The 23,572-nt window shown below is 38.7% G+C and overlaps 1 protein-coding gene and 1 pseudogene across 5 annotated transcripts in view; one reads left to right on the plus strand and one right to left on the minus strand.

Annotated features, from left to right (window-relative positions):
• RAPGEF6 (Rap guanine nucleotide exchange factor 6) overlaps positions 1-23,572 on the minus strand; it is a 205,250-nt gene that overhangs the window by 106,607 nt on the left and 75,071 nt on the right. For all 5 annotated transcript variants that reach the window (XM_090288007.1, XM_090288008.1, XM_090288006.1 and 2 more), the window contains exon 6: positions 15,437-15,580. In XM_090288007.1, the coding sequence (XP_090144133.1) occupies positions 15,437-15,580 (144 nt within the window). The remainder of the gene's footprint in view (positions 1-15,436; positions 15,581-23,572) is intronic.
• LOC150000531 (protein yippee-like 5 pseudogene) lies at positions 5,760-6,922 on the plus strand (annotated as a pseudogene).

Here is a 23,572-nt window from a genome sequence, read left to right on the forward strand (position 1 = left end):
TCTATTAATTTTGGATATCTCAGAGATTATCTTTACATCACTTCTCTAATTTTAAAATACTGCATTTTCTAGTACTATGAAAGCCAAATGCAGAACATAGCTTAGTTACTGAACACATAACAACTCAAACTAAAAGGCAATAACAATCAGCATCAATCTGTTCACCATGTCTGAGCAGTTATTCCCCTTGCACCTGGAAGGCCCTTGCAAATCATTCTCTTAGACCACTGCTACACGTTAGTATCAGAGTTGCTGCGAACAATTTTCAAAAGAGCTTTCTTCAGAAATTATTGTGTCATAATTCCTGATTCCGGTTCCTGGAAGATCCATATGAATCTGTGTCACCTTTAAGGGAGGGAGGACTGACCCAAACAACCACAGAGGCATGTTTAGCCCTACTCCTCCTAACACTCTGTAATTCAGAGTAAATGATGAGACTATTTTAAAGAATGACTACTTATAAGTTAGCAACACTTATGAAGGCCTTGACAATAATTTTCATATCCTTAACCCAGTAACTTAACATCTATGACTCAATCCTAAGGGAAAAAAATCAATCAAATAAAAATTTATTCATACAAGCTGTTTGTAACAGGAGAAAAGTAGGAAGCTGCATGAGAATACTTTGCTACACTAATACAATATAATAGTAATATTAAAAGTAATCTTTAGGAAAAAATTTAACTGTATGAAGTGTAAAGTCAGGATTATAACTAATTATTCATCATTATCTAAATTAGTTAAAGATCTGAATTAAACAAGACACAAACATTTAAAAATCATTAGCCGCACTAGCTATCTCTGGTTTTGAGAATTCCAGCAAATTTATTCCCTCCCTAATATTCTTCTATATGTTTTTACATTTCTACAATGAGCATTTTGTTTCACAACTAAAAAAAATATCTGCTGTAGGCCAGCATTTGTCCCCTACAAAGCCACCCCTTTGCTGCTTCTCTGTCCATTTGAACTAGGTAAAAGAACCTCCTATCTACAGTCTACATATTTCCCAGAAGACAAAGGAGGAGCAAAATTCTCCTAGGAGATGTTAGACACTCATAAATAAAAAAAGAAAAGTCCTCACTGTTCTTAAGGTTGGAAACACCATAAAGAACACAGCAGTCCAGAGCACTCTGAGTTGTAAACAGGGTCAGAGGAGAAACGACAGGGAAAAGCTGCGGACTCTCAGAGGTGGGACTCTCCCTCTCTCAGTAGCTGTCTGGTCAGCACTCACTGTCTTACACGTGAGTAAGATCGGCAGAGGCTCCACATACAAACTTCCTTACTTTGAAAATGATAGAAGATTGTTTATTCACTCATTCTTTCATTCTACAAATATTTACCGAACATGAACTATAACTAAAAACAATCAGGATCCATCAAGTCCACAAATTCAAATTAAAGTTCAAAACGTTGAGTTTTTTCAACAATCCTTGACTGTGACTTAAAATTCTGATAATAGATATAACAGGAGTGTTTGTACTGCCTTCATTCTGACTTGATAACTATATAAATTATTTGTTCATTGGTACTCTGCTACAGTCTGAATGTCTACATCTGCCCCAAATTCATATGTTGAAATTCTAATGTCCAAAGTGACAGTGGGGCCTCTGGGAGGTATCAGGTGGTGAGGGCTCTGAGACTGGGATTAGTGGATTAGTGCTCTCACAGACGGGACCCCCAGAGAGCTCCACAGCCCTCTTCTACCATGTGGACACAACAAGTTGGCAGTCTGTACATAAAAACAAACAAAAACACAACTTATTATCTAATTTAATTCCCATGCATAATGCAGGGACTGAGGGTCTTACATATTCCTTAAAACTGCAAGTTAGTGCTTGAGACTCAGAACAAAAACCCCTATCATCTGATTCCTAGTTTAATGTCCATTCTATCTCATTGAACTGAGGCTCTGACTTTTAACCTGCCCATATCAAGGACCTTACTTATCTGTACCTAGTTTGTTTGGAAGTCCAAATGGGTTGTTCTGAGACAAATGCTGGGTTGCTGCTATGGTCTGAAGGTTTATGTCCCACCAAAATCCTATCTGGAAATTCTAATTCCAAAGGTGATGGTATTAGGAGGTGCGGTCTTTGGAAGGTGATCAGGTCATGAGGAAGAAGCCCTCATGATTGGGATTCCGTCGTCGTCGGCAGCCGTCCGTCTCGAGAGACGATGGTGTAGCTTCTTAAGAGTCTATCTGCACCGCCGAGAATGGCTGTGCAGTCCGACTCAGGAGTGACATGGTATCTGTCTCCTCCCGTGTTGAATCGACATCTTGTGATGACGCTGAAGCTACAGAGCCTGGGCAGGGTAATATGGAGGGTCTGCTGTTGCCCATGCAGCAGACCCCCCCTCTCTTCGCAGCTGAAGGGTCCAAGGGAAAGACGGAGTCGATACAGCTTGGGTTCAGGTGCGCCGCAGGAGTTGCCGGTGTTGACTACAACGTCAAACCGCCTTAGGGACTCCGGCTCCGGATTTTCTGTCGGGGTTTACTCCCTTAGCCTTTCCCCTGAAGAGGTATGCCGCAAGGCAGCGGAGGTTTTTTGGAGTCAGAGTTTTCCTTCTCTGATTGATTGGGATTAGTGTCCTTATAAAAGAAGACCTACAGTGCTCCCTGGCTCTTTCCACTCTGTTTGGAGATGGCTGAGAGGTCAGGAATCAACCTCCAGAATTGTGAGAAATAAATCTCTGTTGTTTCTAAGCCACTGAGTCTGCGGTATGTTGTTATAGCAGCCTCTACAGAGTTAAGACATTATCTAGGAGGAGATCTCAGCAATATGTCTGAACCCAAATCCTCTATTTTCTCACGAGCAGGTCACAAGGTAGGATTCTATTTCTTATTGCAGAAATGGTTTGATCAGTAAGACATACATAGAATCCATGAAAGCAAAACACATTTTGCTAAAAACCTCAAAATGTCACATCCATGGTCAAGTGAAATATCTAAACATTACTCAGTGTACCAACAAAAAGATGGTTAAATGATCTGGTCCTAGTAATCACCTCTTAATTCAGCTGCACTGACAAATGTTATCTTAATTTCTCTAAATATGCTCTGAATCCAAACAAATCCTGGAGTACTGCAGGAGAGCAGGGGACATAAGGTGCAACCATAGAAGCAGTAATGAGAAAGAGCTCCTTGCTACAGTAGTAATTTGTGAGCCTAAAATGAAACAGCAGATTTTTAGTGTCATACTATGCCTCCTACCTGCCATACTAGTCCAGAACAATAAACCATAGCAGTGATTTTAAACCTTTTTGTCTAATGTAACACAAAAAGTACCAAAATTTTGTGGGACACCAAAAAATATATTTTTTCTGATCTGACAAAAAAGAAATTCATTCACAGCGGACGGCTACTGTTGTGTTGGCTTTAGTCATTTTTTTTTTTTTTTAATCCTCACCCAAGCACATTTTTTTCACTGCTTTTACAGAAAGAGGAAGACTGCGCGTGTCTCTCTCTTTCTGTATCTCTCTCTCTCTCTCTGAGAGAGACACAAAAACCTGGTATTGAACCCACAGCCTTTCAGTCCACAGGATGATGCTCCAACCAACAAAGCCACACTGCCCAAGGCTGTTGTCATTTTTTAATTTGATAATCTGAGGGAAAAGAGGTCTGTGCCCTTGAATATTCAGGTATTTCATGTTTTAAAAATTCTTGCAGCACACCAGTGCAGCACACTAGTTGAAAATTGCCGAACTAGAGGGAAACAAAATACATACAAAGGAGTGAGAAAGCAGCAGCCCTCCAAATTTAAATCCATGACCTATGATGCTGTCATGGAAATCCCTCTTTCCAGGGGTCCCTTTGGGAAGTGCTGGCAGGCTCCACTTCTGTGCAGGGGCTACAGTGGAGAAAGAGGAAGATGGCCAGTAGCTTATTCTGTGCCTGAGAATGTAGAAAGCACCATAGGTAGGCAACAAGAAAGAAAGAAATGGTGACTCAGCCTATTGAGGAACTCGGGATGTAGCTGAGAAGATAACAAGCACATCAAATACCCATACTGCTTGTTATTTAAAAACAGAGCAGAAGAAGAAAGAGATCAATGAAAAGAACTATAACTTCATAATGAAAGTCGTCAAATACCAACAAAATTTTTAAAGCCTTTGAAGAATGTCAAGATTTATATTTGGGACAATGATGTTTTTATAAAAATGACTGAGCATGAATGTTGCCTGATAGTCTGGAGACTCACTGAAAGTGAAATAAAGGAATACTTGCTGTTTGACCTTAATGAACTAAGATACTTCCCTTTATTGGTCCTGGTTTAATTTTACCATTGAACATTACATATATACCAATATTAAAAACTCAACTAATTACATTTAAAAACGTTCACCATTGTAGGATATAAGATATTTAAAACACAATCAACATCACATAAAAATAGACATTTGAGAAATTCTTAAGTGTTATTTTGTTTTCTGGTATCCTTATAATAGAGCAGAATCATAAGAGCATACTTCAGTAAGTAATGTGTGTAACATCCTATGGGCCCAACGAGAACTGTGCTCTATGAATAAGAAATGTCAGGAAAGGCTTCTCCAAAAAAGGGAATGGGTGAATAGTGTCTTGGTTATTAACCAGGACTTCGGCAGGAGGACGTGGTAGGAGGTCATTATGTATTAAAGGAGCAAATGGCAAGTTAAGATTCAAACTGATTCATCAAAGAACAGAATCATATTAAGTAAAGAAGCCTGTAAGAATCTTCTAGGAAGAAAGACAGGACCACAGGAAGGAACCTCCAACAAAATAATGAGGCCAGAAGGCTAAAATGGTAGACTGGGGAAAATGAAGAAGAGATGTATTATGTACCATATAATCTCAAAATGTCTCAAAATAAAAAATTCTATATTTTTATTTATAAATCAATACATATTTACCCAGAAAAATATTTTGTGTACATTATGAAATCCTCAGCAATTTGAAATGATAACAATACATATAAACTCTACTATTTCCTTCCCATGTCCTGGACACTGTTTTGCAATCTACAATTTAAGACACTGGGCTAAACCATTGGCCTTGCTAAATACTATCAAAAAGGCAGCCTTCAAATCAATAATTCCAAAACCAGTCATTAGTTTTGGGCAGACATTCCCTGTCATTTAATTGGCTTCTAGCCACCCACTGTAATATAATAAAGCAAATCATTCAGTGACTTTCATACATATTTTGTAACTACTTTATCTTGTAAGGCTGGGCAAAAAAATTACCTTCTTCAAAGTGAGCTACTGTGCTTGTATACTACAAAAACATGGAGAGGGGCAGAGGTAGTTGGCTCTTCCAACAGCTTGATTTTATATTTTTTCTACCTTTATTCTCCCTTTGTTCTGATCTTTTATCTTATCTGTTTTCAGTTATCTTAATATATTTACATATATTAGTAAACACATTTTATATCCAGGTATAGAATAATAAATAATAAAATTATTTTGTAAGCAACAGGAACAAATGCTGCCAATATTGTTGCATTTGCAGAGCATCAAATACTAGGCAGAGCCTTTTATATGTATTCTTCCATTCAATCTTTTCAAAAACCTACAGGTTATAATATAGCAAAACAGATACAGAAAGCTTATGCAACTTGCCCAAAGTTATATAGGAATCTAAACACGCTAATACAAGAACAGCCATTCATGCATGTTCTCTTTGACAGGCAATGTTCTCTGAGGCTGCAATGATGATGGTTCACATTTTCAAGGCATGACACTCTAAACCAAGAGACAAACATTTGAATAAACAATTACAGGCCCCGCGTCCTGCCTCCTCGCTGGTGTGAGGGAAGGCGCGCTCTTGGAACCCCTTTATTCTGCAGTCCTCTAGGTTTTTAGAACTTCAACTATAAAAATGGGCAGAATTTTCCTTGATCATATCGGTGGTACTCGTCTGTTTTCTTGTGCAAACTGCGATACGATTCTGACCAACCGCTCAGAACTCATCTCCACTCGATTCACAGGTGCCACTGGCAGAGCATTTCTTTTTAACAAGGTAGTTAACCTGCAGTACAGTGAAGTTCAAGACCGGGTTATGCTCACTGGCAGCCACATGGTTCGAGATGTGAGCTGTAAGAACTGCAATAGCAAACTGGGATGGATCTACGAGTTTGCTACTGAAGACAGCCAGCGTTATAAGGAAGGCCGCGTGATCCTGGAACGTGCTCTAGTTCGAGAGAAGTGAGGGTTTTGAGGAGCATGTACCATCTGATAACTCTTGAAGAAAGAGAGATAACTTCATCTTTTCCCAGGTCTCCTTCACTGAAAACAAAAATCTACTTACATACACTGTCACCTTAGCATCAGAGTCGGATTCATGAACTGCGGAACAAGAGGTTATGAGAATCTAAGATGGAACCTTTCTTTCTTTCTTTTTTTTTTCCCCTCTTTTCCATCCAACAACAGTGTGTAGAGAAAATATGCAGATGCTGTTAAATTTCTTCCCCTACTTTTACATCTTGAAGCAGAATAGTCTTATCTGCAGCTACATGGTGGACTACATGAGGAAAAAAGTCTGGGCTATTAGAATGGAAAAGTGTGTTTTATGTAAATTTTGAAAGGAAAATGTGTCAAGAGCATGGTTTTTAAACTTATTTGGGCTTCATTTTAAAGAACACTTTTTTTAACCCAGTTATTTCACTTGATTTGCTAGCTTCCGAAAAGAGATCCGAATTTGTGACCAGTGCTAAAGGTTCAGTGTTAGTATGGCTTGTGCTGGCCATTGTGCCATATTCTTGTTGGTGATGAACCATAGCACCAGAGCCCATTCTTCCTTGTCAGTCTTGACCCAGAGATGCCACCATTCCTAGTTATTTGTCACCATGTAATTGGTGTTGATTGGAAACTTTTCCTAAAATGGGGCAGAACTGTTTGGTTGTCCTTTCCATGTAACTTAAGCATAGTAATATAAATAAAGTAATAGTTGAAAAAATTAAAAAAAAAAAAAAAAACAATTACAATGTAGTGTAATGAATGGTCACAGATATATAAGTGGGGTATTACGGGAATGCAGTTAGGTACCTAATCTTTCCCAAGGAGAAGTCATGGAGTCCTCCCACAATATGATGCATAATTGAGTCTTGAAGATGCTTAGAATTTTGCCAAGAAGACAAAGAATAAAAGGACACTCTAAGTAAAAAAAAAAAAAAAAAAAAAAAAAAAAGCAGTGTATATAAAAACTGTATATAAAGCATGTTTTTCACCACACATACATACAAATGTTAACTATGTGAGGAGATGGATGTATTAACTAACTATATTGTGATACCACTTTGTAATATTACCTGTATGTCGTCAAATCACCATGTTTTATTCTTTAAACTTCCACAATGTTATACATCAATTACATGTCAATAATGCTAAAACAAATAAATCAAAAACATGATTTCTTTAATGGTCAGCACGGCTGAAAGGTAGGAAATATGTACAAAAAGAGAAAAAGATAAAGCTGAAGAAACTGACAAAGTCCAGACCAGTGCTATCCAATATGGTAGCTATAAGCCACATGTGGTTATTTACATGTAAATTATTTAAAATTAAAGTTCTAAATTTGAAAATAAAACCCTCAATCATACAAGCCATATTTGAAGTGCTTAATAGGCAGATGTGACTAGATACACCAATTTGTAAAGCACAGTTAGAAAACATTTTCCATTGTTGCAGAAAGTCTATTAAATGGAACTGGCCCACACTATGAAGGTCTTTATATGCTAGATCATTTTCTTTAACAAATGGTGGCAGAAAAGCAATGAAAAGATATAAGAGTTTAAAACAAGTGATATGTTAGAGCTTCATTTATGACTGATAGAGGTAAAATGAACGGACTAAGTAGTGCCAGAGGACAGCGGAAGATGTATGAGATAGGGCTAATGGTAGGGAAAAGAGAGAAGAGAAAAACAAACCTTAACATCAAACAAACAAAATGTTAAGCAGATATGTTTTAATGAAAAGATTATGCAACATTTTTCAATTAAAAAAATTTCCAAATCTCTTATTTCCGGCCAAGATGGAGGCGTAGACAGATACTGCGTATCCCTCCACAACTAAGAAGGAATACAACGACCTCAAAACTAGACACAACCAGAAGTTCCAGAAAATCAAACTGCATGAAACTCCAGCAAACAAAGATATAAAGAAGAAATACTCATCCAAACAGGTAGGAGGGGCGGAGCTGGGGAGGAGAGGACGAGGTGTGGTGGTGGCAGCAGCGGCAGTAGTGGTAGGCCAGCAGAAAGCGAAGTCACACATTTTAGGGGGTCGGGAGGGACACATGGGGAGCACTCCCAGGTCCTTACTGGACCTAGCAGATCATAGTCCCAGCACTGGGGAAAATTAAGCCTTATTGCTTCTGACTGTGCAGACCAGTGGGGGTTGGGGTGGAGGCAGAAACTGCTGGTCTCAGCAGAGTCCACTTGTTTAAAGGCCCCTCACAGTCCTAGAATGTCTGCAGACTCACCTACTCTGGGAACGACAGCCAGGGCAGCAGCTAGAGGGGCACCAGTCCGAAGCAGAAGTGGGAGAGGTGCCTGGAAAAGGGGCGAGTCTGGGCAAGCGGCATTGTTCCCTCTCGGACCCCTCCCCCACATACAGCGCCACAACGTGGTGAAACAGGTCGCCCTGCACTGAGGAATCCGTAAGGCTCCACCCCTTACAATGTAACAGGAGTGATAGCTCTATCTCAACCCTGGCTGGTTTGGCTCAGTGGATTGAGCGTCGGCCTGCGAGCTAAGTGTTGCTGGTTCGATCTTCCAGTCAGGGCACATCAGAGAAGGAAAACTCTGACTCCAAAAAACCTCCGCTGCCTTGCGGCATACCTCTTCAGGGGAAAGGCTAAGGGAGTAAACCCCGACAGAAAATCCGGAGCCGGAGTCCCTAAGGCGGTTTGACGTTGTAGTCAACACCGGCAACTCCTGCGGCGCACCTGAAGCCAAGCTGTATTGACTCCGTCTTTCCCTTGGATCCTTCAGCTGCGAAGAGAGGGGGGGGGGTCTGCTGCATGGGCAACAGCAGACCCTCCACATCACCCTGCCCAGGCTCTGTAGCTTCAGCTTCACTGGAGAGGACACTCCAGCGTCATCGCAAGATGTCGATTCAACACGGGAGGAGACAGATACCGTGTCACTCCCGAGTCGGATTGCACAGCCATTCTCGGCGGTGCAGATAGACTCTTAAGAAGCTACACCATCGTCTCTCGAGGCTCTGTAGCTTCAGCTTCACTGGAGAGGACACTCCAGCGTCATCGCAAGATGTCGATTCAACACGGGAGGAGACAGATACCGTGTCACTCCCGAGTCGGACTGCACAACCATTCTCGGCGGTGCAGATAGACTCTTAAGAAGCTACACCATCGTCTCTCGAGACGGACGGCTGCCGACGACGATGACGATAGCTCTATCTGGGACACGGAGGCAAACAAACACAGGGGCCTGTCAGAATGAGGAGACAGAGAAGTATGGCCCAAAAGGGTGAACGGATCAAGGTTCCAGTGCAAGAACTAATTGACAAGGAGATAGCCAACCTCACAGATGAGGAGATAGATAACCTAAAAGATGCAGAATTCAAAACACTGGTGATAAAGATGCTCACAGGCTTGACAGATTTGCTTGAGTACGGCAAACACATAAGAGAAGAAGTAAAGGCTATGCTAAGTGAAACGAAGGAAAATCCACGGTGAAGGGAAGGAAACGGGTTCAAATCAACGATTTGGAACATAAGGAAGAAAAAAACAGTCAACCAGTACAGAATGAGGAAGCAAGAATTGAAAAAAATGAGGAAAACTTCCCAAATTTTGCAAAGGAGATGGACGTAAAGTCCGGGAAGCATAGAGGGTCCTAGGCAAGCTGGACCCAGAGGGGACCACACCAGGACACATCATGATTGAGATGCCAAAAGTGAAAGATAAAGACAAGAGTCCTGAGGGCAGCAAGAGAGAAGCGGAGAGTTGCCTATCGTTGGCAGCCATCCGTCTCGAGAGACGATGGTGTAGCTTCTTAAGAGTCTATCTGCACCGCCGAGAATGGCTGTGCAGTCCGACTCGGGAGTGACCCGGTATCTGTCTCCTCCTGTGTTGAATCGACATCTTGCGATGACGCTGGAGTGTCCTCTCCAGTGAAGCTGAAGCTACAGAGCCTGGGCAGGGTGATATGGAGGGTCTGCTGTTGCCCATGCAGCAGACCCCCCCCCCTCTCTTCGCAGCTGAAGGATTCAAGGGAAAGACGGAGTCAATACAGCTTGGCTTCAGGTGCGCCGCAGGAGTTGCCGGTGTTGACTACAACGTCAAACCGCCTTAGGGACTCCGGCTCCGGATTTTCTGTCGGGGTTTACTCCCTTAGCCTTTCCCCTGAAGAGGTATGCCGCAAGGCAGCGGAGGTTTTTGGAGTCAAGAGTTTTCCTTCTCTGATGTGCCCTGACTGGCACAGAGTCAGAGTTGCCTATAGGGGGGTGCCTATAGGACTACCAGCTGATTACTCAGAGGACACTTTGCAGGCAGGAAGGGACTGGCAACAAGTATTCAATGTGATGAAAGGCAACCTGCAACCAGGATTACTCTATCCAGCAAGGCTATCATTTAGAATGGAAGGACAGATGAAGTGCTTTCCAGACAAGGTGAAGCTAAAGGAGTTCATCATCACCAAGCCATTATTATATGAAATGTCAAAGGGACTTACTTAAGAAAAAGAAGATCAAAACTATGAACACCAAAATGACAACAAACTCACAACTACCAACAACTGAACCTAAAAAGTAAAAACAAAATCCAACTAAGTAAACCGGAATAGGAACAGAATCATAGGTATGGGGATCATTCGGAGGGTATTCAGCTGGGAGGGGGAGGGGAAGAAATGGGGAAATGGTGCAGGGATTAAGAAACATAATTGGTTGGTACAAAATAGACAGGGGGACGTTAAGAATAATATAGGAAAGGGTGAAGCCAAAGAACTTATATGCACAACCCATGGACATGTTCTAAGTGGGGTAGGATTGCTGGAGGGAAGGGGGGTACTGGGCAGAGGGGAGCAAAACGGAAAAAAATTGGAATTACTGTAACAACATAATCAATAACATATACTTTAAAAAAAATTTCCAAATCTCTTAAAATGCAGAAATACTGCTCTTACGATGAAAGTTGCCTGGGGAAGTGTAAAAAAAATGCTACTACAACTGTTACAGGAAGAACAGCAGTAAACACTACTATGAATGACATTAGGAAACAGAGGAGGGCACACACTTTGAAACACTGGAGAGGAAGAATCTAAATATTATTGACTGATTAGACTGTGAGTGTCCACATATGTGGGGGGACCCCCAAAACACCTGTAATTTATTTATAAAAATTGTGTATTTATTTTTACATGTTTAAACTTCAATCACCTCATAGCACTCTCCATTTGATGCAATCACCTATCCAGATGATCTTTCCATGCTCAGTTTTTGAACTCGTCAATTTTGATGGCTTTTAGTGCTTCTGCCTTTTTTTGCTTCACCTCTTCCACATCTGTAAAATGTCTCCCTTTGAAGCCTTTTCTTCATAAGGGAAACAAAAAAACATCGCTGGGGGCAAGATTGGATGAATAGTGAGGGTGGGGGATAAAGGTCACACCATTTTTGGTCAAAACTGCTGAACACTCAAGTGCGGTGTGGGCAGGTGCACTTGTAAATCACCCATCCCAAAATGGGCACACAAAGTGAAAATTCAAAAAAATTCATTGAAGCCAAAGGCAGCCTCTCACAACAACGCATCTGGTACACTGATACAGATGGGTTCCTAAGACACTCACCTAGTGGGAGAAACCTGTACTACAAGGGCCCACCCTCTGAAAGATATATCTGGTTTTTTAGGCCCCCTCCCTTCATATAGTCCAAGTACTTCAGTAAGACAGGCAGACCCAATACTACTATCCTCATTTTCAGATGTAAAGCAACCAAAGCAAGAAAGGGTTTGGATGAAATACCCCAATCATACAGTTAGTGATGGAACGATTCAAGAAGGACAGCTCATCTGCAAACCAGTCTAGCGATTTTCAACCAGTGTGCCGCAAAATTATTTTTATGACTATTTTATTTTCATTTTTTTATTCTCATTCAAGGACATGCTTATTGATTTTTAGAGAGAGGGGAAGAAAGGGAGAAAGAGAGAGAGAGAAAGAGAGAAAGAGAGAGAGAGAGAGAGAGAGAGAGAGAGAGAGAAATATCAACCAGTTGCCTTTGCACGTGCTCCAACTGGGGTCTGAACCTGCAACCTAGGCATGTGCCCTGACTGGGAATCGAACCTGCAGCCTTTTGGTTTATAGGATGACGCTCCAACCACACCAGCCAGGGCATGCAAGAATTTTAAAAATATGCAATACCTGACTAGTCAGGGGTACTGACCTCTTTTTCCTTAAGAGTTTCAAATAAAAAAAATGAACACAATAACTGTTCAGTGTGAATGCCATGTCTTGAATCATAAACACATGGGTCATATAACAGAACTGCATTATTGGCCATGTTACATAATAAGGTTGTGTTTGATTGATTAATGCTTCGTACGAGAAATCCTTATATACAAGTATAGGCACTTGATTTTTTAAAAAGTCACCTTCGAGCAAAACGGGTAATTTATTTATTTAGTAAATAAATCAAAATTATAGCCGGGTTTTTTTTGTTTGTTTGTTTTGCTTTTTGTTTTGGTCAGACTGGCAAAATATATTTTTTGGTGTGCCACAGAATTTTTGTACTTCGTCTATATGTGCCATGAGATGAAAAAGGTTGAAAACTGCTGTACTAGACTATTTCTACTTGGCTTAATTACCCATCCTAGTCAGTGAATATTGTTCCAATAATCTTTTTGCTTCTTCTGAGTATCAAACACACCCTTGTGAAAGATTAAAGCTCTGAAATCCCTGTGAAATTTGGAGACATGTAGATTTGTTGCAAGGTGACAGCAATACCCAAAGAGAGTTTCGTAAATGTTATTATTGTAATAAAGGTGTTCTTTTTAACATTAAAAAAACCTTTCACATTAAACCTATGGTTCTCTTGCCCCGCCCAGGTGGCTCAGTTGGTTGGAGTGTCATCTGTGCACCAAAGTTTTCGGGTTTGATTTCTGGTCAGGGCACATACCTAGGTTGCAGGTTCAACACCCAGTTGGGGTACATATAGGAGGCAACCAATTAATGTTTCTCTCTCCCCTTGCCATCCTTCCTCTCTCTTTAAAATCGATAAACATATCCTCAGGTACAAATTTAAATAAAAATTATGGTTCTCATCTTTATGCAAAGCAATGTATGATAAAACTATCAAAGTATTTTATAAGAATAAACCATCTTTTTCAATTGTTCTAAGTGTTCAGTTAGAAGACACATGCAAAATCCTTAATATTTACAAAACCTTGGTGTACAGGTAATGTACTAATAATTATGATGAAGAAAAAAGTGACAAAGGCTTCTGCACATCTCTAAGAATTTTGACACTTAGCATTCTAGCAAGAAAAAGTTGATTATGGTTTCAAACAAGAAACTTCCAAATGATTTCTCTTGATTTTTCTCTCTGAATTGCTGCTAGTAGAACAAAAGAAAAAAAAAGAAGCCTATAAGTAGCCATAACACTAATTCTCTACTGGTTGCTTAATTATCAGATGTTCAATTAATACTAAATAAGAATTTTTGGGGGTAGGACTACATAATATTATCCAGACCAACTACCAATATGAGGGACTGGCCAGATGCATAGGTTTTACATAACTGGTGACATGAACAATGAATTATGTAAGTAAATGAAACCCTCTTACTACTGCATTTTCTAAATTGCCTGAAATATGTCTTGTTTAGGAAAAAATCCTATTACTTCTATAACTACCAAACGCAAGTAATGTGACCAAAAATCCTCCTATAACCCAGTCTCATGGTTAAATAATCAGTTTTACCAAAATTTGAATCGACTTAGTTCTCTCCCTCCCATGATATAACAAATTCCTGATGGTTCTTAGTAGGATAATCACTCAGGACTCCCTACGTAAGCCTTCACATGCAAAAATGCCACTCTTTATTCAAAGTCATCAAATGGACAGAATCCCAAGCCATGTGCCCACTGCTCTTCCTAGTCAACTCAGGAAACCAGCATATCCCTAAGAGGACAACTTTCAGACACCAAAATACTTGGGAAAAGAACACTAAAGTGGAGACTAGAACAAGCCAGTGATCAAAACACACACAAAGACTATATATATACTCTAACTCTGACAAAGAGAACAAAACAGCAGAGATTTTAATTTAGCAATTCTAGTCCTTAAAACTTTTTCTAAAGAAACTAAGATAACCACAAAGAAATCTAAATGACCTAATATTGAGAACTTGAATATAATGATATTAAGACAATGGTTACATAAACGGGCTATGAGACTAATCAACTTTTAAATTAAGACATATTTAAAATAGATACATATTACTTATGCAACAAGGCAAAACATATTAGCTTAATTACTGATGGCGAAATTTATTATTAAAAATTATTAAATCGTAAGAACAGGAAAAGTACTTTGTATGGTATGGATGCAGTAAAAAAATTTTTTTGTACTATAGTTCTTGTTTCTTGTCAGAAAAAGAATGTATTGTATCAGTAAAATTAGGCATATGTGACTAAATCCCTAGAGCTGCCTTAAATTGAATGCTTATTCCAGTACAAACTACTCCCTTTATAAATTATCCTCTTTGTTCCTAATATCGAATAAGTAAATTTCTATTTCTGACAACAAAAGGAATTTTGCTGTGATCAATCTCTAGACTGTTTTATACTTTGGGGGATGACTCCTTTGAAAACTGATAAAATACACCTGGATTTATTCTTTTTAAAATTATCCTTACTTCTTGATTCAACTACTTTTCAGTCTAAAATGAAGTTATCTACAATTACAAAACTAGACTTCTGAAGAAACAGCTTATGTTCCTTCTGGCGTTACACAAGTTATTTCATCTGCTTTTTCAATGTTCGCATGTGAAATATACCTTTAACACTTGCATATGTTTCTGCAATAACACACATTAAGCAAATGTGTCACACATATGAAAGGTAGAATTGACATATTTTTACTTCTTATGCATGCCTTCTACTATTATTAGAAAAAAACTCCCAAAGAGTCTATTGCCCGAGTTTTCAGGACTCTTATCTATATTCCATTCAAGCAATAAAAAGACAAGAAAATCCACAAATAAGTCTAAAAATATAGTAAGATTTTTTTTACAGCATTTAAGAGGAAAATAAAAACAAAAGCAAAAAAACTCTCACTAGTAAGAGTTTCTACTGAATTCAACCAAGAAGTATTCTTAAAAATTACATAGATATATTTACTAGCCCAAACTTTTACATGTAGAGTCCAGTTTGATATTACCAAAATATACATAAATTAAAAATACTGTACATGAAAATTAAGAAAGATCTATGAAATGCTCCTAAATATACTCACAGAAAGGTAGCTGTTAATGTCCACATCATCAGTAATGGTTTGACGCTCTCCTTTATGGTTTATTTTCCGGAACCTTCGTCGAGATTGTCTAGCCGGAATTTCTCTTTGGAGAACATTATCTTCGTTATCTTTGGAATTCTCTACCTGAAACACATGTTCATATTCCTGATTAAATAACCAATTTTTCCATATTACTGACAGTCTATGAAGCCTTAACAAGCTCATAAGGAGGCTTTACTGCTTGCAAAGAAACTGCCTCAAGAAAAGACTGTATAATGCTCCCAAGTTCAAAAAGATTAAAGGTGACGTTACTATGAAGATCTGGAGACCACAGTTTCCTTCCAGGAAATAGTCACTCTTGCTCACATAAACATATATCCTCTAAGTAAAGTCAGTTACCAGAAATGAAGGCTGTTAACTACACCTACACATTCAATAATTTTAAGTTCTTTTCTAGTCTAATTACAAACTGTCTGATAATACGCATATTTTATTTAGCAAACAATCAAGGACTTGATTTCTTTGCGTTTGTGTCCATCTTAATGTATGACAACAGCCAAGAGTAAGGTTGGCATCTCTTAAGGAAGAAGGGACAACTAACAATTACTGAAACTTAAAATGGGCCAGCATGCATATACATTATACTATTTAGTTCACACAACAGCCCTGTAAGCAGGTATTACTATCCCTAGTATACAGAGATATTATCACTTTCTATGTGTAAGCCTGGAAAAAACGCCGCCTTCCCCCCTACCCAAAAAATCCCCTCTCACATAAAAGCTCTAATGAGATATGCAAAATTCCCCGATGATTTCTCAGAACTAAGCTGCTCTGTTCAAGAGCAAGCGGCCAAGTCAATGTAACTATCTTGGGTCCTGACTGATAAGTAACTTGTATACCGCTAAGTAAATTATCTCCTCAATTTGTTTTATCCTACCCATTCTACCTTACATGCTGAAACAGTACCAATCATTTAACACACATCTCAATTGCCTTCTCACCCATCACCACCAGAGACATTCCTTTCCTCAGACCATGACTAACTAGTTTCTTGTGTGTACACAACCTAGACTTCTCATGAATAAGACATGATCCATACAGCCTTCAGACCTTTGCATATGCTGCTGTTGCCTCTGCCTAAAAGGCCATTCCTCCTTTGCCCACATCCTGGCATCTTACACATACTTCATGACCTAGTTCAAAAATCCCTCCTCTGTCTCAGGAAGATGCTATTTCTTCTACAGCATTAAGCATATTGACCATAATTACTAGCTAAGCCTACTTCACTACCAAGCTAACAAGCTCTCTAAGACAGGAACTGTACTATCGTATGTATCTTTGTTCACTTAACATTCAAGAAATGTGCCATAAGGGATATTAATTAAATTCTATTAAATTCTCTCTCCCCAAATATGTTAGGTCCTTAGAAATATGTATGAGGTATCCAAGAAATATATAGGCAGGCAGAATAAGTTACCGAACACTGCTCTTCTGAAAGAGATGGGGAATTGGTATCCAGCTCAACAATTACAGAATTTGGTGTAGGTAGCAAATACACACTTCCTCCATGGAATTCAGTTCCCTCTTCTAAAAATTAAAGTGACAACCACAGTATTTTCTGAACTACTACACTAGACCACCTATCAGAAACTGTAAGTTCTATCATTTAAGGCTCACAATGACCCTACTACAAGCTAGTTTTAAAAGATGTTACAGTCTCACAAAACTTAAGTAATTCACACAAGTGGTCTCAAAATCCATGTGTGACAAAAAAAGTTCATCTCCCTCATATTGTCCTATCCGAGGATGAACTAGATTATATCTAATTTAGGTGGAATTCCAATATTATATGGTTCTTAGGTCTTTTAATATCTACCATTTATTAAGCAAAAGCAGAGATTTAAACAATAAAGGCTTTTCAAAATAAGTATACTAGTAAATTGAATTTAGGAAAGGAGTCTCTAAGCCTCAATTTTGGGAAAATATCAAATGAAAAAGAATTGAAAAAATGTGTAAAGGTTTAAGTGCCCTTAATAAAGCTCCCTCTAAAATAAGCAAAATGTGAGACTTTTAGAAAATAAAACTTGGCAAATGCACAATGAAATGGCATGAAAGCAAAAATACCAAAGACCAAGAATGAAGTAAAACCAAGAATACCAGGAGAGGTCTACCACCAAAGGCTCTGACTTACCAGACAATTCCTCTATCCTATGAGACTAGACCTTCCACTTTGAGAGTTGTAGGGAGTAAGAGAGATCGGAAATAAAATAGAAAATCCACAAAAGATGGGGAATCCAATAGAAGACTCACTCAGAAAAATCCCAAATAGCCACACCCTCGCTGTAAAGGCTGAACACTGCATAAGCCCACCCTGAAGGGACAGGAAGAAAACTTGCTTAGCACCTAGAGAAAAGCGAAAAACAGCAACCAAACGAAAACATTCCCTGAGAATTCAAAACATAAGCCATCCCTCATGAAGGTCTGTTGTTTGAATTCACAACATTTTAAGCACATAAATCTATTTAAAGTAGCATATGACTGATATGTACATATACAACTGACCAAAAAAAAAGTCTAAAACCTCTTTGTAAGAATGCAACTTCAACCCAAACTTCAAAAAATCCCCATGCCTAAAGTTCAAGACATATAAACTCATGTACAAACACACCAAAAAAACCCCACCTAACTACCAAAAATCCAATCATGTAAGCAAGTAAGACATAATGAGCAATAATAAACAGAAAAAGGAAAACAGAATCATACTTGCAAGCATTCCAATATACTGGAAATATCAAAAACTATAGCAGTATATTTTTAAAACTTTCAAACAAAAAGAAACTTTAAAATGAGGCAGAGATTTAAATAGCAACCAAGCAGGTGAGGACTGACCAAGACAGATAAAAAAAAAAACTTCCTTAAGTGCCCTCTGTCACCACCGCCAGACAAGAGGGACAAGAATATGATAAGATATCCTGTCTGAAACAAAAAGAACACAGTATGCAGCACAAAGTCAGGAAGAGATGAAAATAAGAAAGAAATCGTAAGAGACAGAGGTTAGGTGAAAAGATTAAACATGTACCTAAGCAAATTTCAAGGTGACAGCAGAAAGAGAAATGAGACATATTCTGAAGAGAAAATGACTTTTTTAAAATTAAAAAAACAAACAAACAAACACGCCTAAAGGGACCCGTCAAACCCAAAGCAGGACAATTAGAAACTACAATTATAAATTCATACAATAAAGATAAACAGAAGACTTCTAATGAGGCAAGAAAATACAGATCAGCTACAAAGGAAGGGCAATTACATTAATCACTGCTGTCTCAACAACAATAGATTCCAGCAAATATAATGTATTGAGTGTGAAGAAAAAGAGTTCAGTTCTAGTGCAGTTTTATTTTCTTGTCTATAAAGCATTTAGCCTCTCTGTACGCAACTCTCTCCTTTTAAAGAAAAAAATTGAAATGTAAGGCTAAGATTTGTTTTTAAATTGTACAGTGTCCTTTTATATAGATAAGCCACTACCAAATGTGTCTTTAGATAGCCCTGCCCTGGTGGTGTTCTCAATAGTCACTAACCTTGCCTGGTACAGTATGGGGGTTGTACATTGGCATGGAAGTTTAAAGCAGGTTCTTGTTGGTGCACAGCACAAATTACTTATATGTGAGGACGGTAGATTTTTCCTCTTCAGTTGTCTCTGATGCAGCTTATATGAAATAATTATTCTATTAACTGAATATACTACTCTGCATTTGAAAAAAAAAAAGTTGCCGCTGTTTTGTTGACATTCTGAATGCTTCTAAGTAAACACAATTTTCATTAAAAAAAAAAAAAAAAAATTTCCTCCTAAATTGCACTGATGGGAAAATCATCCTCAAGAAGTATAAAAAATTAAGATATTTTTAGGTCACACACAAAAATACACCCAGCTGAGATGTTTACCAGTAAAATACCCATTTATAAAGAAAATTTTAAAGGGTATACCTCAGACATAACATGTGCACATAAGAAAGGTCTCAGTGACTTCCAGCCAGGATGGAGGCCTAGACAAACATGCTGCGTCTCCCTCCACAACTAAGAAGGAATACAACTATCTCAAAACTAGAGACACCAGAAGTTCCAGGAAATCAAGCTGCATAGATGTCCAAACAAACAAAGATATAAAGAAATACTCATCGAGAAGGTAGGAAGGGTGGAGCTGGGGCAGAGGGGATGCAGTGTGGTGGTGGCAGCAGCAGGTCAGGAGAAAGTGCAGCAACAGTTTTAAAAAGTCAGGAGGGGCACCTGGGGAGCGCTCCCAGCACCAGACCAGACCAGACCATGCAGCTCATGGTTCCAGTGCCCGGGAAAATAAAGCCTCATTGCCTCTGACTGAAAATCAGCTGGGACTGGAGCAGAGGAAGAAACTGCAGGTCTCTTCGCATAGTCCACTTGTTTAAAGGGCCCCCACGGTCCTAGAATGTCCACAAACCCACCCACTCTGGGAACAACAGCCAGGGAAACAGCTAGAGAGGCACCAGTCCCATATGGGAAGTGGGAGAAGTACCTGGAAAAGCAGTGAGTGCTGAGCAAGCAGCATTGTTCCTTCTCAGGGAGCCCTCCCTCACATACAATGCCACAATGTGGTGAAATGGGTCGCCCTATACTGACTAATACCTAAGGCTCCGCCCCCTTACAACATAACAGGTGCAACAGCTCTACCTACGACACAGAGGCAAACAAACAAGGGAGCCTCTCAAGATGAGGAGACAGAGGAGTATGGCCCAAAAGGGGGAACAGATCAAGGTTTCAGTGACAGAACCAAGCGACAAGGAGATAGCCAACCTAACAGATGCAGAGTTCAAAACACTGGTGACAAAGATGCTCACAGACTTGACAGGTATGCTTAAGTATGGCAAATGCATAAGGGAAGAAGTGAAGGCTATGCTAAATTAAATGAAGGAAAATTCACACAAAACCAATGGTGAAGGGAAAGAAACTGGGGTTCAAATCGATGATTTGGAATAGAAGGAAAAAAAAAGTCAACTAATACAGAAGGAGGAAACAAGAATTGAAAAAAATTAGGAGAGGCTTAGGAACCTCTGGGACAACTTTAAATGTGCCAACATCCGAATCATAGGGGTGCCAGAAGGAGAAGAGGAAAAGCGAGAAATCAAAAGCTTATGTGAAAAAATAATGAAGGAAAACTTCCCAAATTTGGTGAAGGAAATAGACATACAAGTCCAAGAAGCACAGAAAGTCCCAAAGAAGCTAGACCCAAAAACGACCACACCAGGACACATCATAATTAAACCCATCTGATCCAGTGTGTCACTTAAGGCTGCTGTTCCCTTGTTGATTTTCTGTCTGGATGATGTATCCATTAATGTCAGTGAGGTGTTAAAGTTCTGTACTATGATTGTATTACTGTTGATCTCTCACTTAATGTCCATCAATATTTGCTTTATAAATTTAGATGTTCCTGTGTTGGGTGCATAAATGTTTACAAAGGTTATGTCCTCTTCTTGGATTGCTCCCATTATCATTATGTAGTATTTCTCTTTGTCTCTTACTATAGCCTTTTTTAAAAAATCTATTTTGTCAGATCTAAGTAGTTATACCAGCTTTTAAAAATTTTTTTCGTTTGTATATCTTTTTGCATCCCTTTTAGTCTTATGTGCATCTATTGTTCTGAAGTGGGTCTCTTATAGACAGCTTATATATGGGTGTCTTTTTTTTTCTTTTCTTTTTTTTATCCATTCTGCTACTCTGCCTTTTGATTGGAGTGTTTAAACCATTTACATTTAAAGTGATTGTTGATAAATACCTATTTATTGCCATTTTATTTTTTATAACTTTCCCTTAGAGGGTCCTCCTTCTCTCCCCACTTCCCCCCACCTCCTTCAGGAAGACCCTTTAACATTTCTTGTAATATTCGTTTGGTGGTAACAAACTCCTTTAGCTTTTTCTTGTCTTGGAAGCTATTTATTTCTCCGTTAAATTTAAATGATAGCCTTGCTGGGTAAAGTAGTCTTAATTGTACGTTCTTGCTTTTCATCATTTTGAATATTTTATGCCACTCCCTTCTGGCATGAAATGTTTCTGTTGAGAAATCAGATGACAGTCTAATGAGAGCTCCCTTGTAGGTCTCTTAACTTTCTCTTGCTGCTTTTAACATTCTCTCTGTCTTTAACCTTTGCCATTTTAACTATGATGTGTCTTGGTGTGGGCTCTTTGGGTTCATCTTACTTGGGACACTCTGTGCTTCCTGAACTTGTGTGTCTTTTTCCTTCCCAAGATTAGGGAAGTTTTCAGTCATTATTTCTTGAAATAGGTTCTCAATGCCTTCTCTCTTTCTTGGTCTAGTACCCCTATGATATGGAGGTATTTACAAGCTGTTTATTATTTCATGGATACTGGCACAAGACACTTTGGCCAGAAACCAAAGAACTTTATGGCTCATGGTGTAACAAGCAGAATGCTGATGAGCACATTTCCTTAGGTTCCCCTTGATCCCCAAGTCCCATGGAGGCATGCTGGATGCTGTAGGTGGATACCAAACACATAGTAGGTTTGCATTTGCAGCTGAGAAACACTGAGCTTGTGGGATATATGGTTTTAGAGTAAGCAGGCCTGCTCTTGTTCAAGTGGGAACATTACCTTTTCCTTCAGGATGGCTCACTACAAACACAGCTATGAGAGATGGCTAAGTGAATGAGCAGTTAGGACTCTGTTTTTGGCAAACTCAGCAAAATGTGTAAAAGCACAAGAGACCCAAGGAAGACTGCCTTTCCCAACAGAGAGTAAAAGAAAACAGGCTGCCAGTAACAGGTATTGGCAATGATACAGAGATTAGTGATATTTCAACCCGTGTGCCACAAGAATTTTTAAAACATGCAATATCTAATTATTTAGTCAGAGGCACTGACCTCTTTTCCCTTAGATTGTCAAATTAAAAAAATGACAACCACCAACACAACAATAGCTGTTCAGCGTGAATACCATCTTGAGCCATAAATATGTAGGTCATATATTTATAATAGGGTTGCATCTTATTGGTCACATAATAAGATTGTGTCTGATTGATTAATTCCTGGAACCAGAAATCCTTTTATACAAGTATAGGCACTTGATTTTTTTAAAAGTCACTTTGGAGCAAAAAGGGTTGGTAATTACTATTATTTTATTTTCTGTAAGTCAATCAAAATTATACCTATTTTTGTCATATTGGCAACAAATATATTTTTTGGCATGCTGTAGAATTTAGTAATTAGTTTACATGTGCCATGAGATGAAAAAGGTTGAAAATTTCTCGTATAGAGAAATTAAAGCCCTCATGCATTGCTGGTAGAAATATAAAATAGTACAGCTACTTTGGAAAAGTTTAATAGCTTCTCTAACAGTTAAAAATAGAGCTGCCATGTGACCCATCATTTTCACTCCTAAATATATACCCAAGAGAATTGAAAGCACGTCCACATAAAATCTTGTTCACTACTGTTCATAATATTATTCATAATAGCTAAAGAGTGGAAATAAATGTCCATCAACTCGATCAGTCGAATAAACAAAATGTTATACTTTCCTATGATGGAAAATTATCTGCAGTAAAAAGGAATCAAGTACTGATATATACTACAATATGGATGAACTTTGAAAACGTTATTTGAAATAAAAAACACCAGATACAAAAAGGCACATATGGTATGATCCTGTTTATATTTATATGAAATATCCAGAATAAGGAAATCATAAGACAAAAAATAGGTGCTAAAAGGTATGGGTTTTTTTGTTTGTTTTTTGGTAGGGCATGATGAAAATGTTCTGAAACTAAATAATGGTAATGGTTGCACCACTTTATGTGAGTACATCAAAAACCACTGAATTGTATACTTTAAAGGGGTGAATTTTATGGCATGTGACTTATATCTCAAAAAATGGCATGAGAAGAAAAATACAGAGATAAAGGACATTTGAAAAGGATGAACTGCAAAACAAAAATATAAGGGGAAGGGACTAGACAAAGAACATGTATGAATGATCCACAGACATAGACAACAGTGTGGGAATGGACAGGGGAGCAGGGTTGGGGGTGGGACGGGTGGAGGAGGGCAGTATAGAAAGATTGAGACAACTGTAATAGAATAACAATAAAAA

Source organism: Furipterus horrens, unplaced genomic scaffold (genome assembly GCF_987537825.1).
Source record: "Furipterus horrens unplaced genomic scaffold, mFurHor1.1.pri manual_scaffold_10, whole genome shotgun sequence".
Taxonomy (NCBI): domain Eukaryota; kingdom Metazoa; phylum Chordata; class Mammalia; order Chiroptera; family Furipteridae; genus Furipterus; species Furipterus horrens.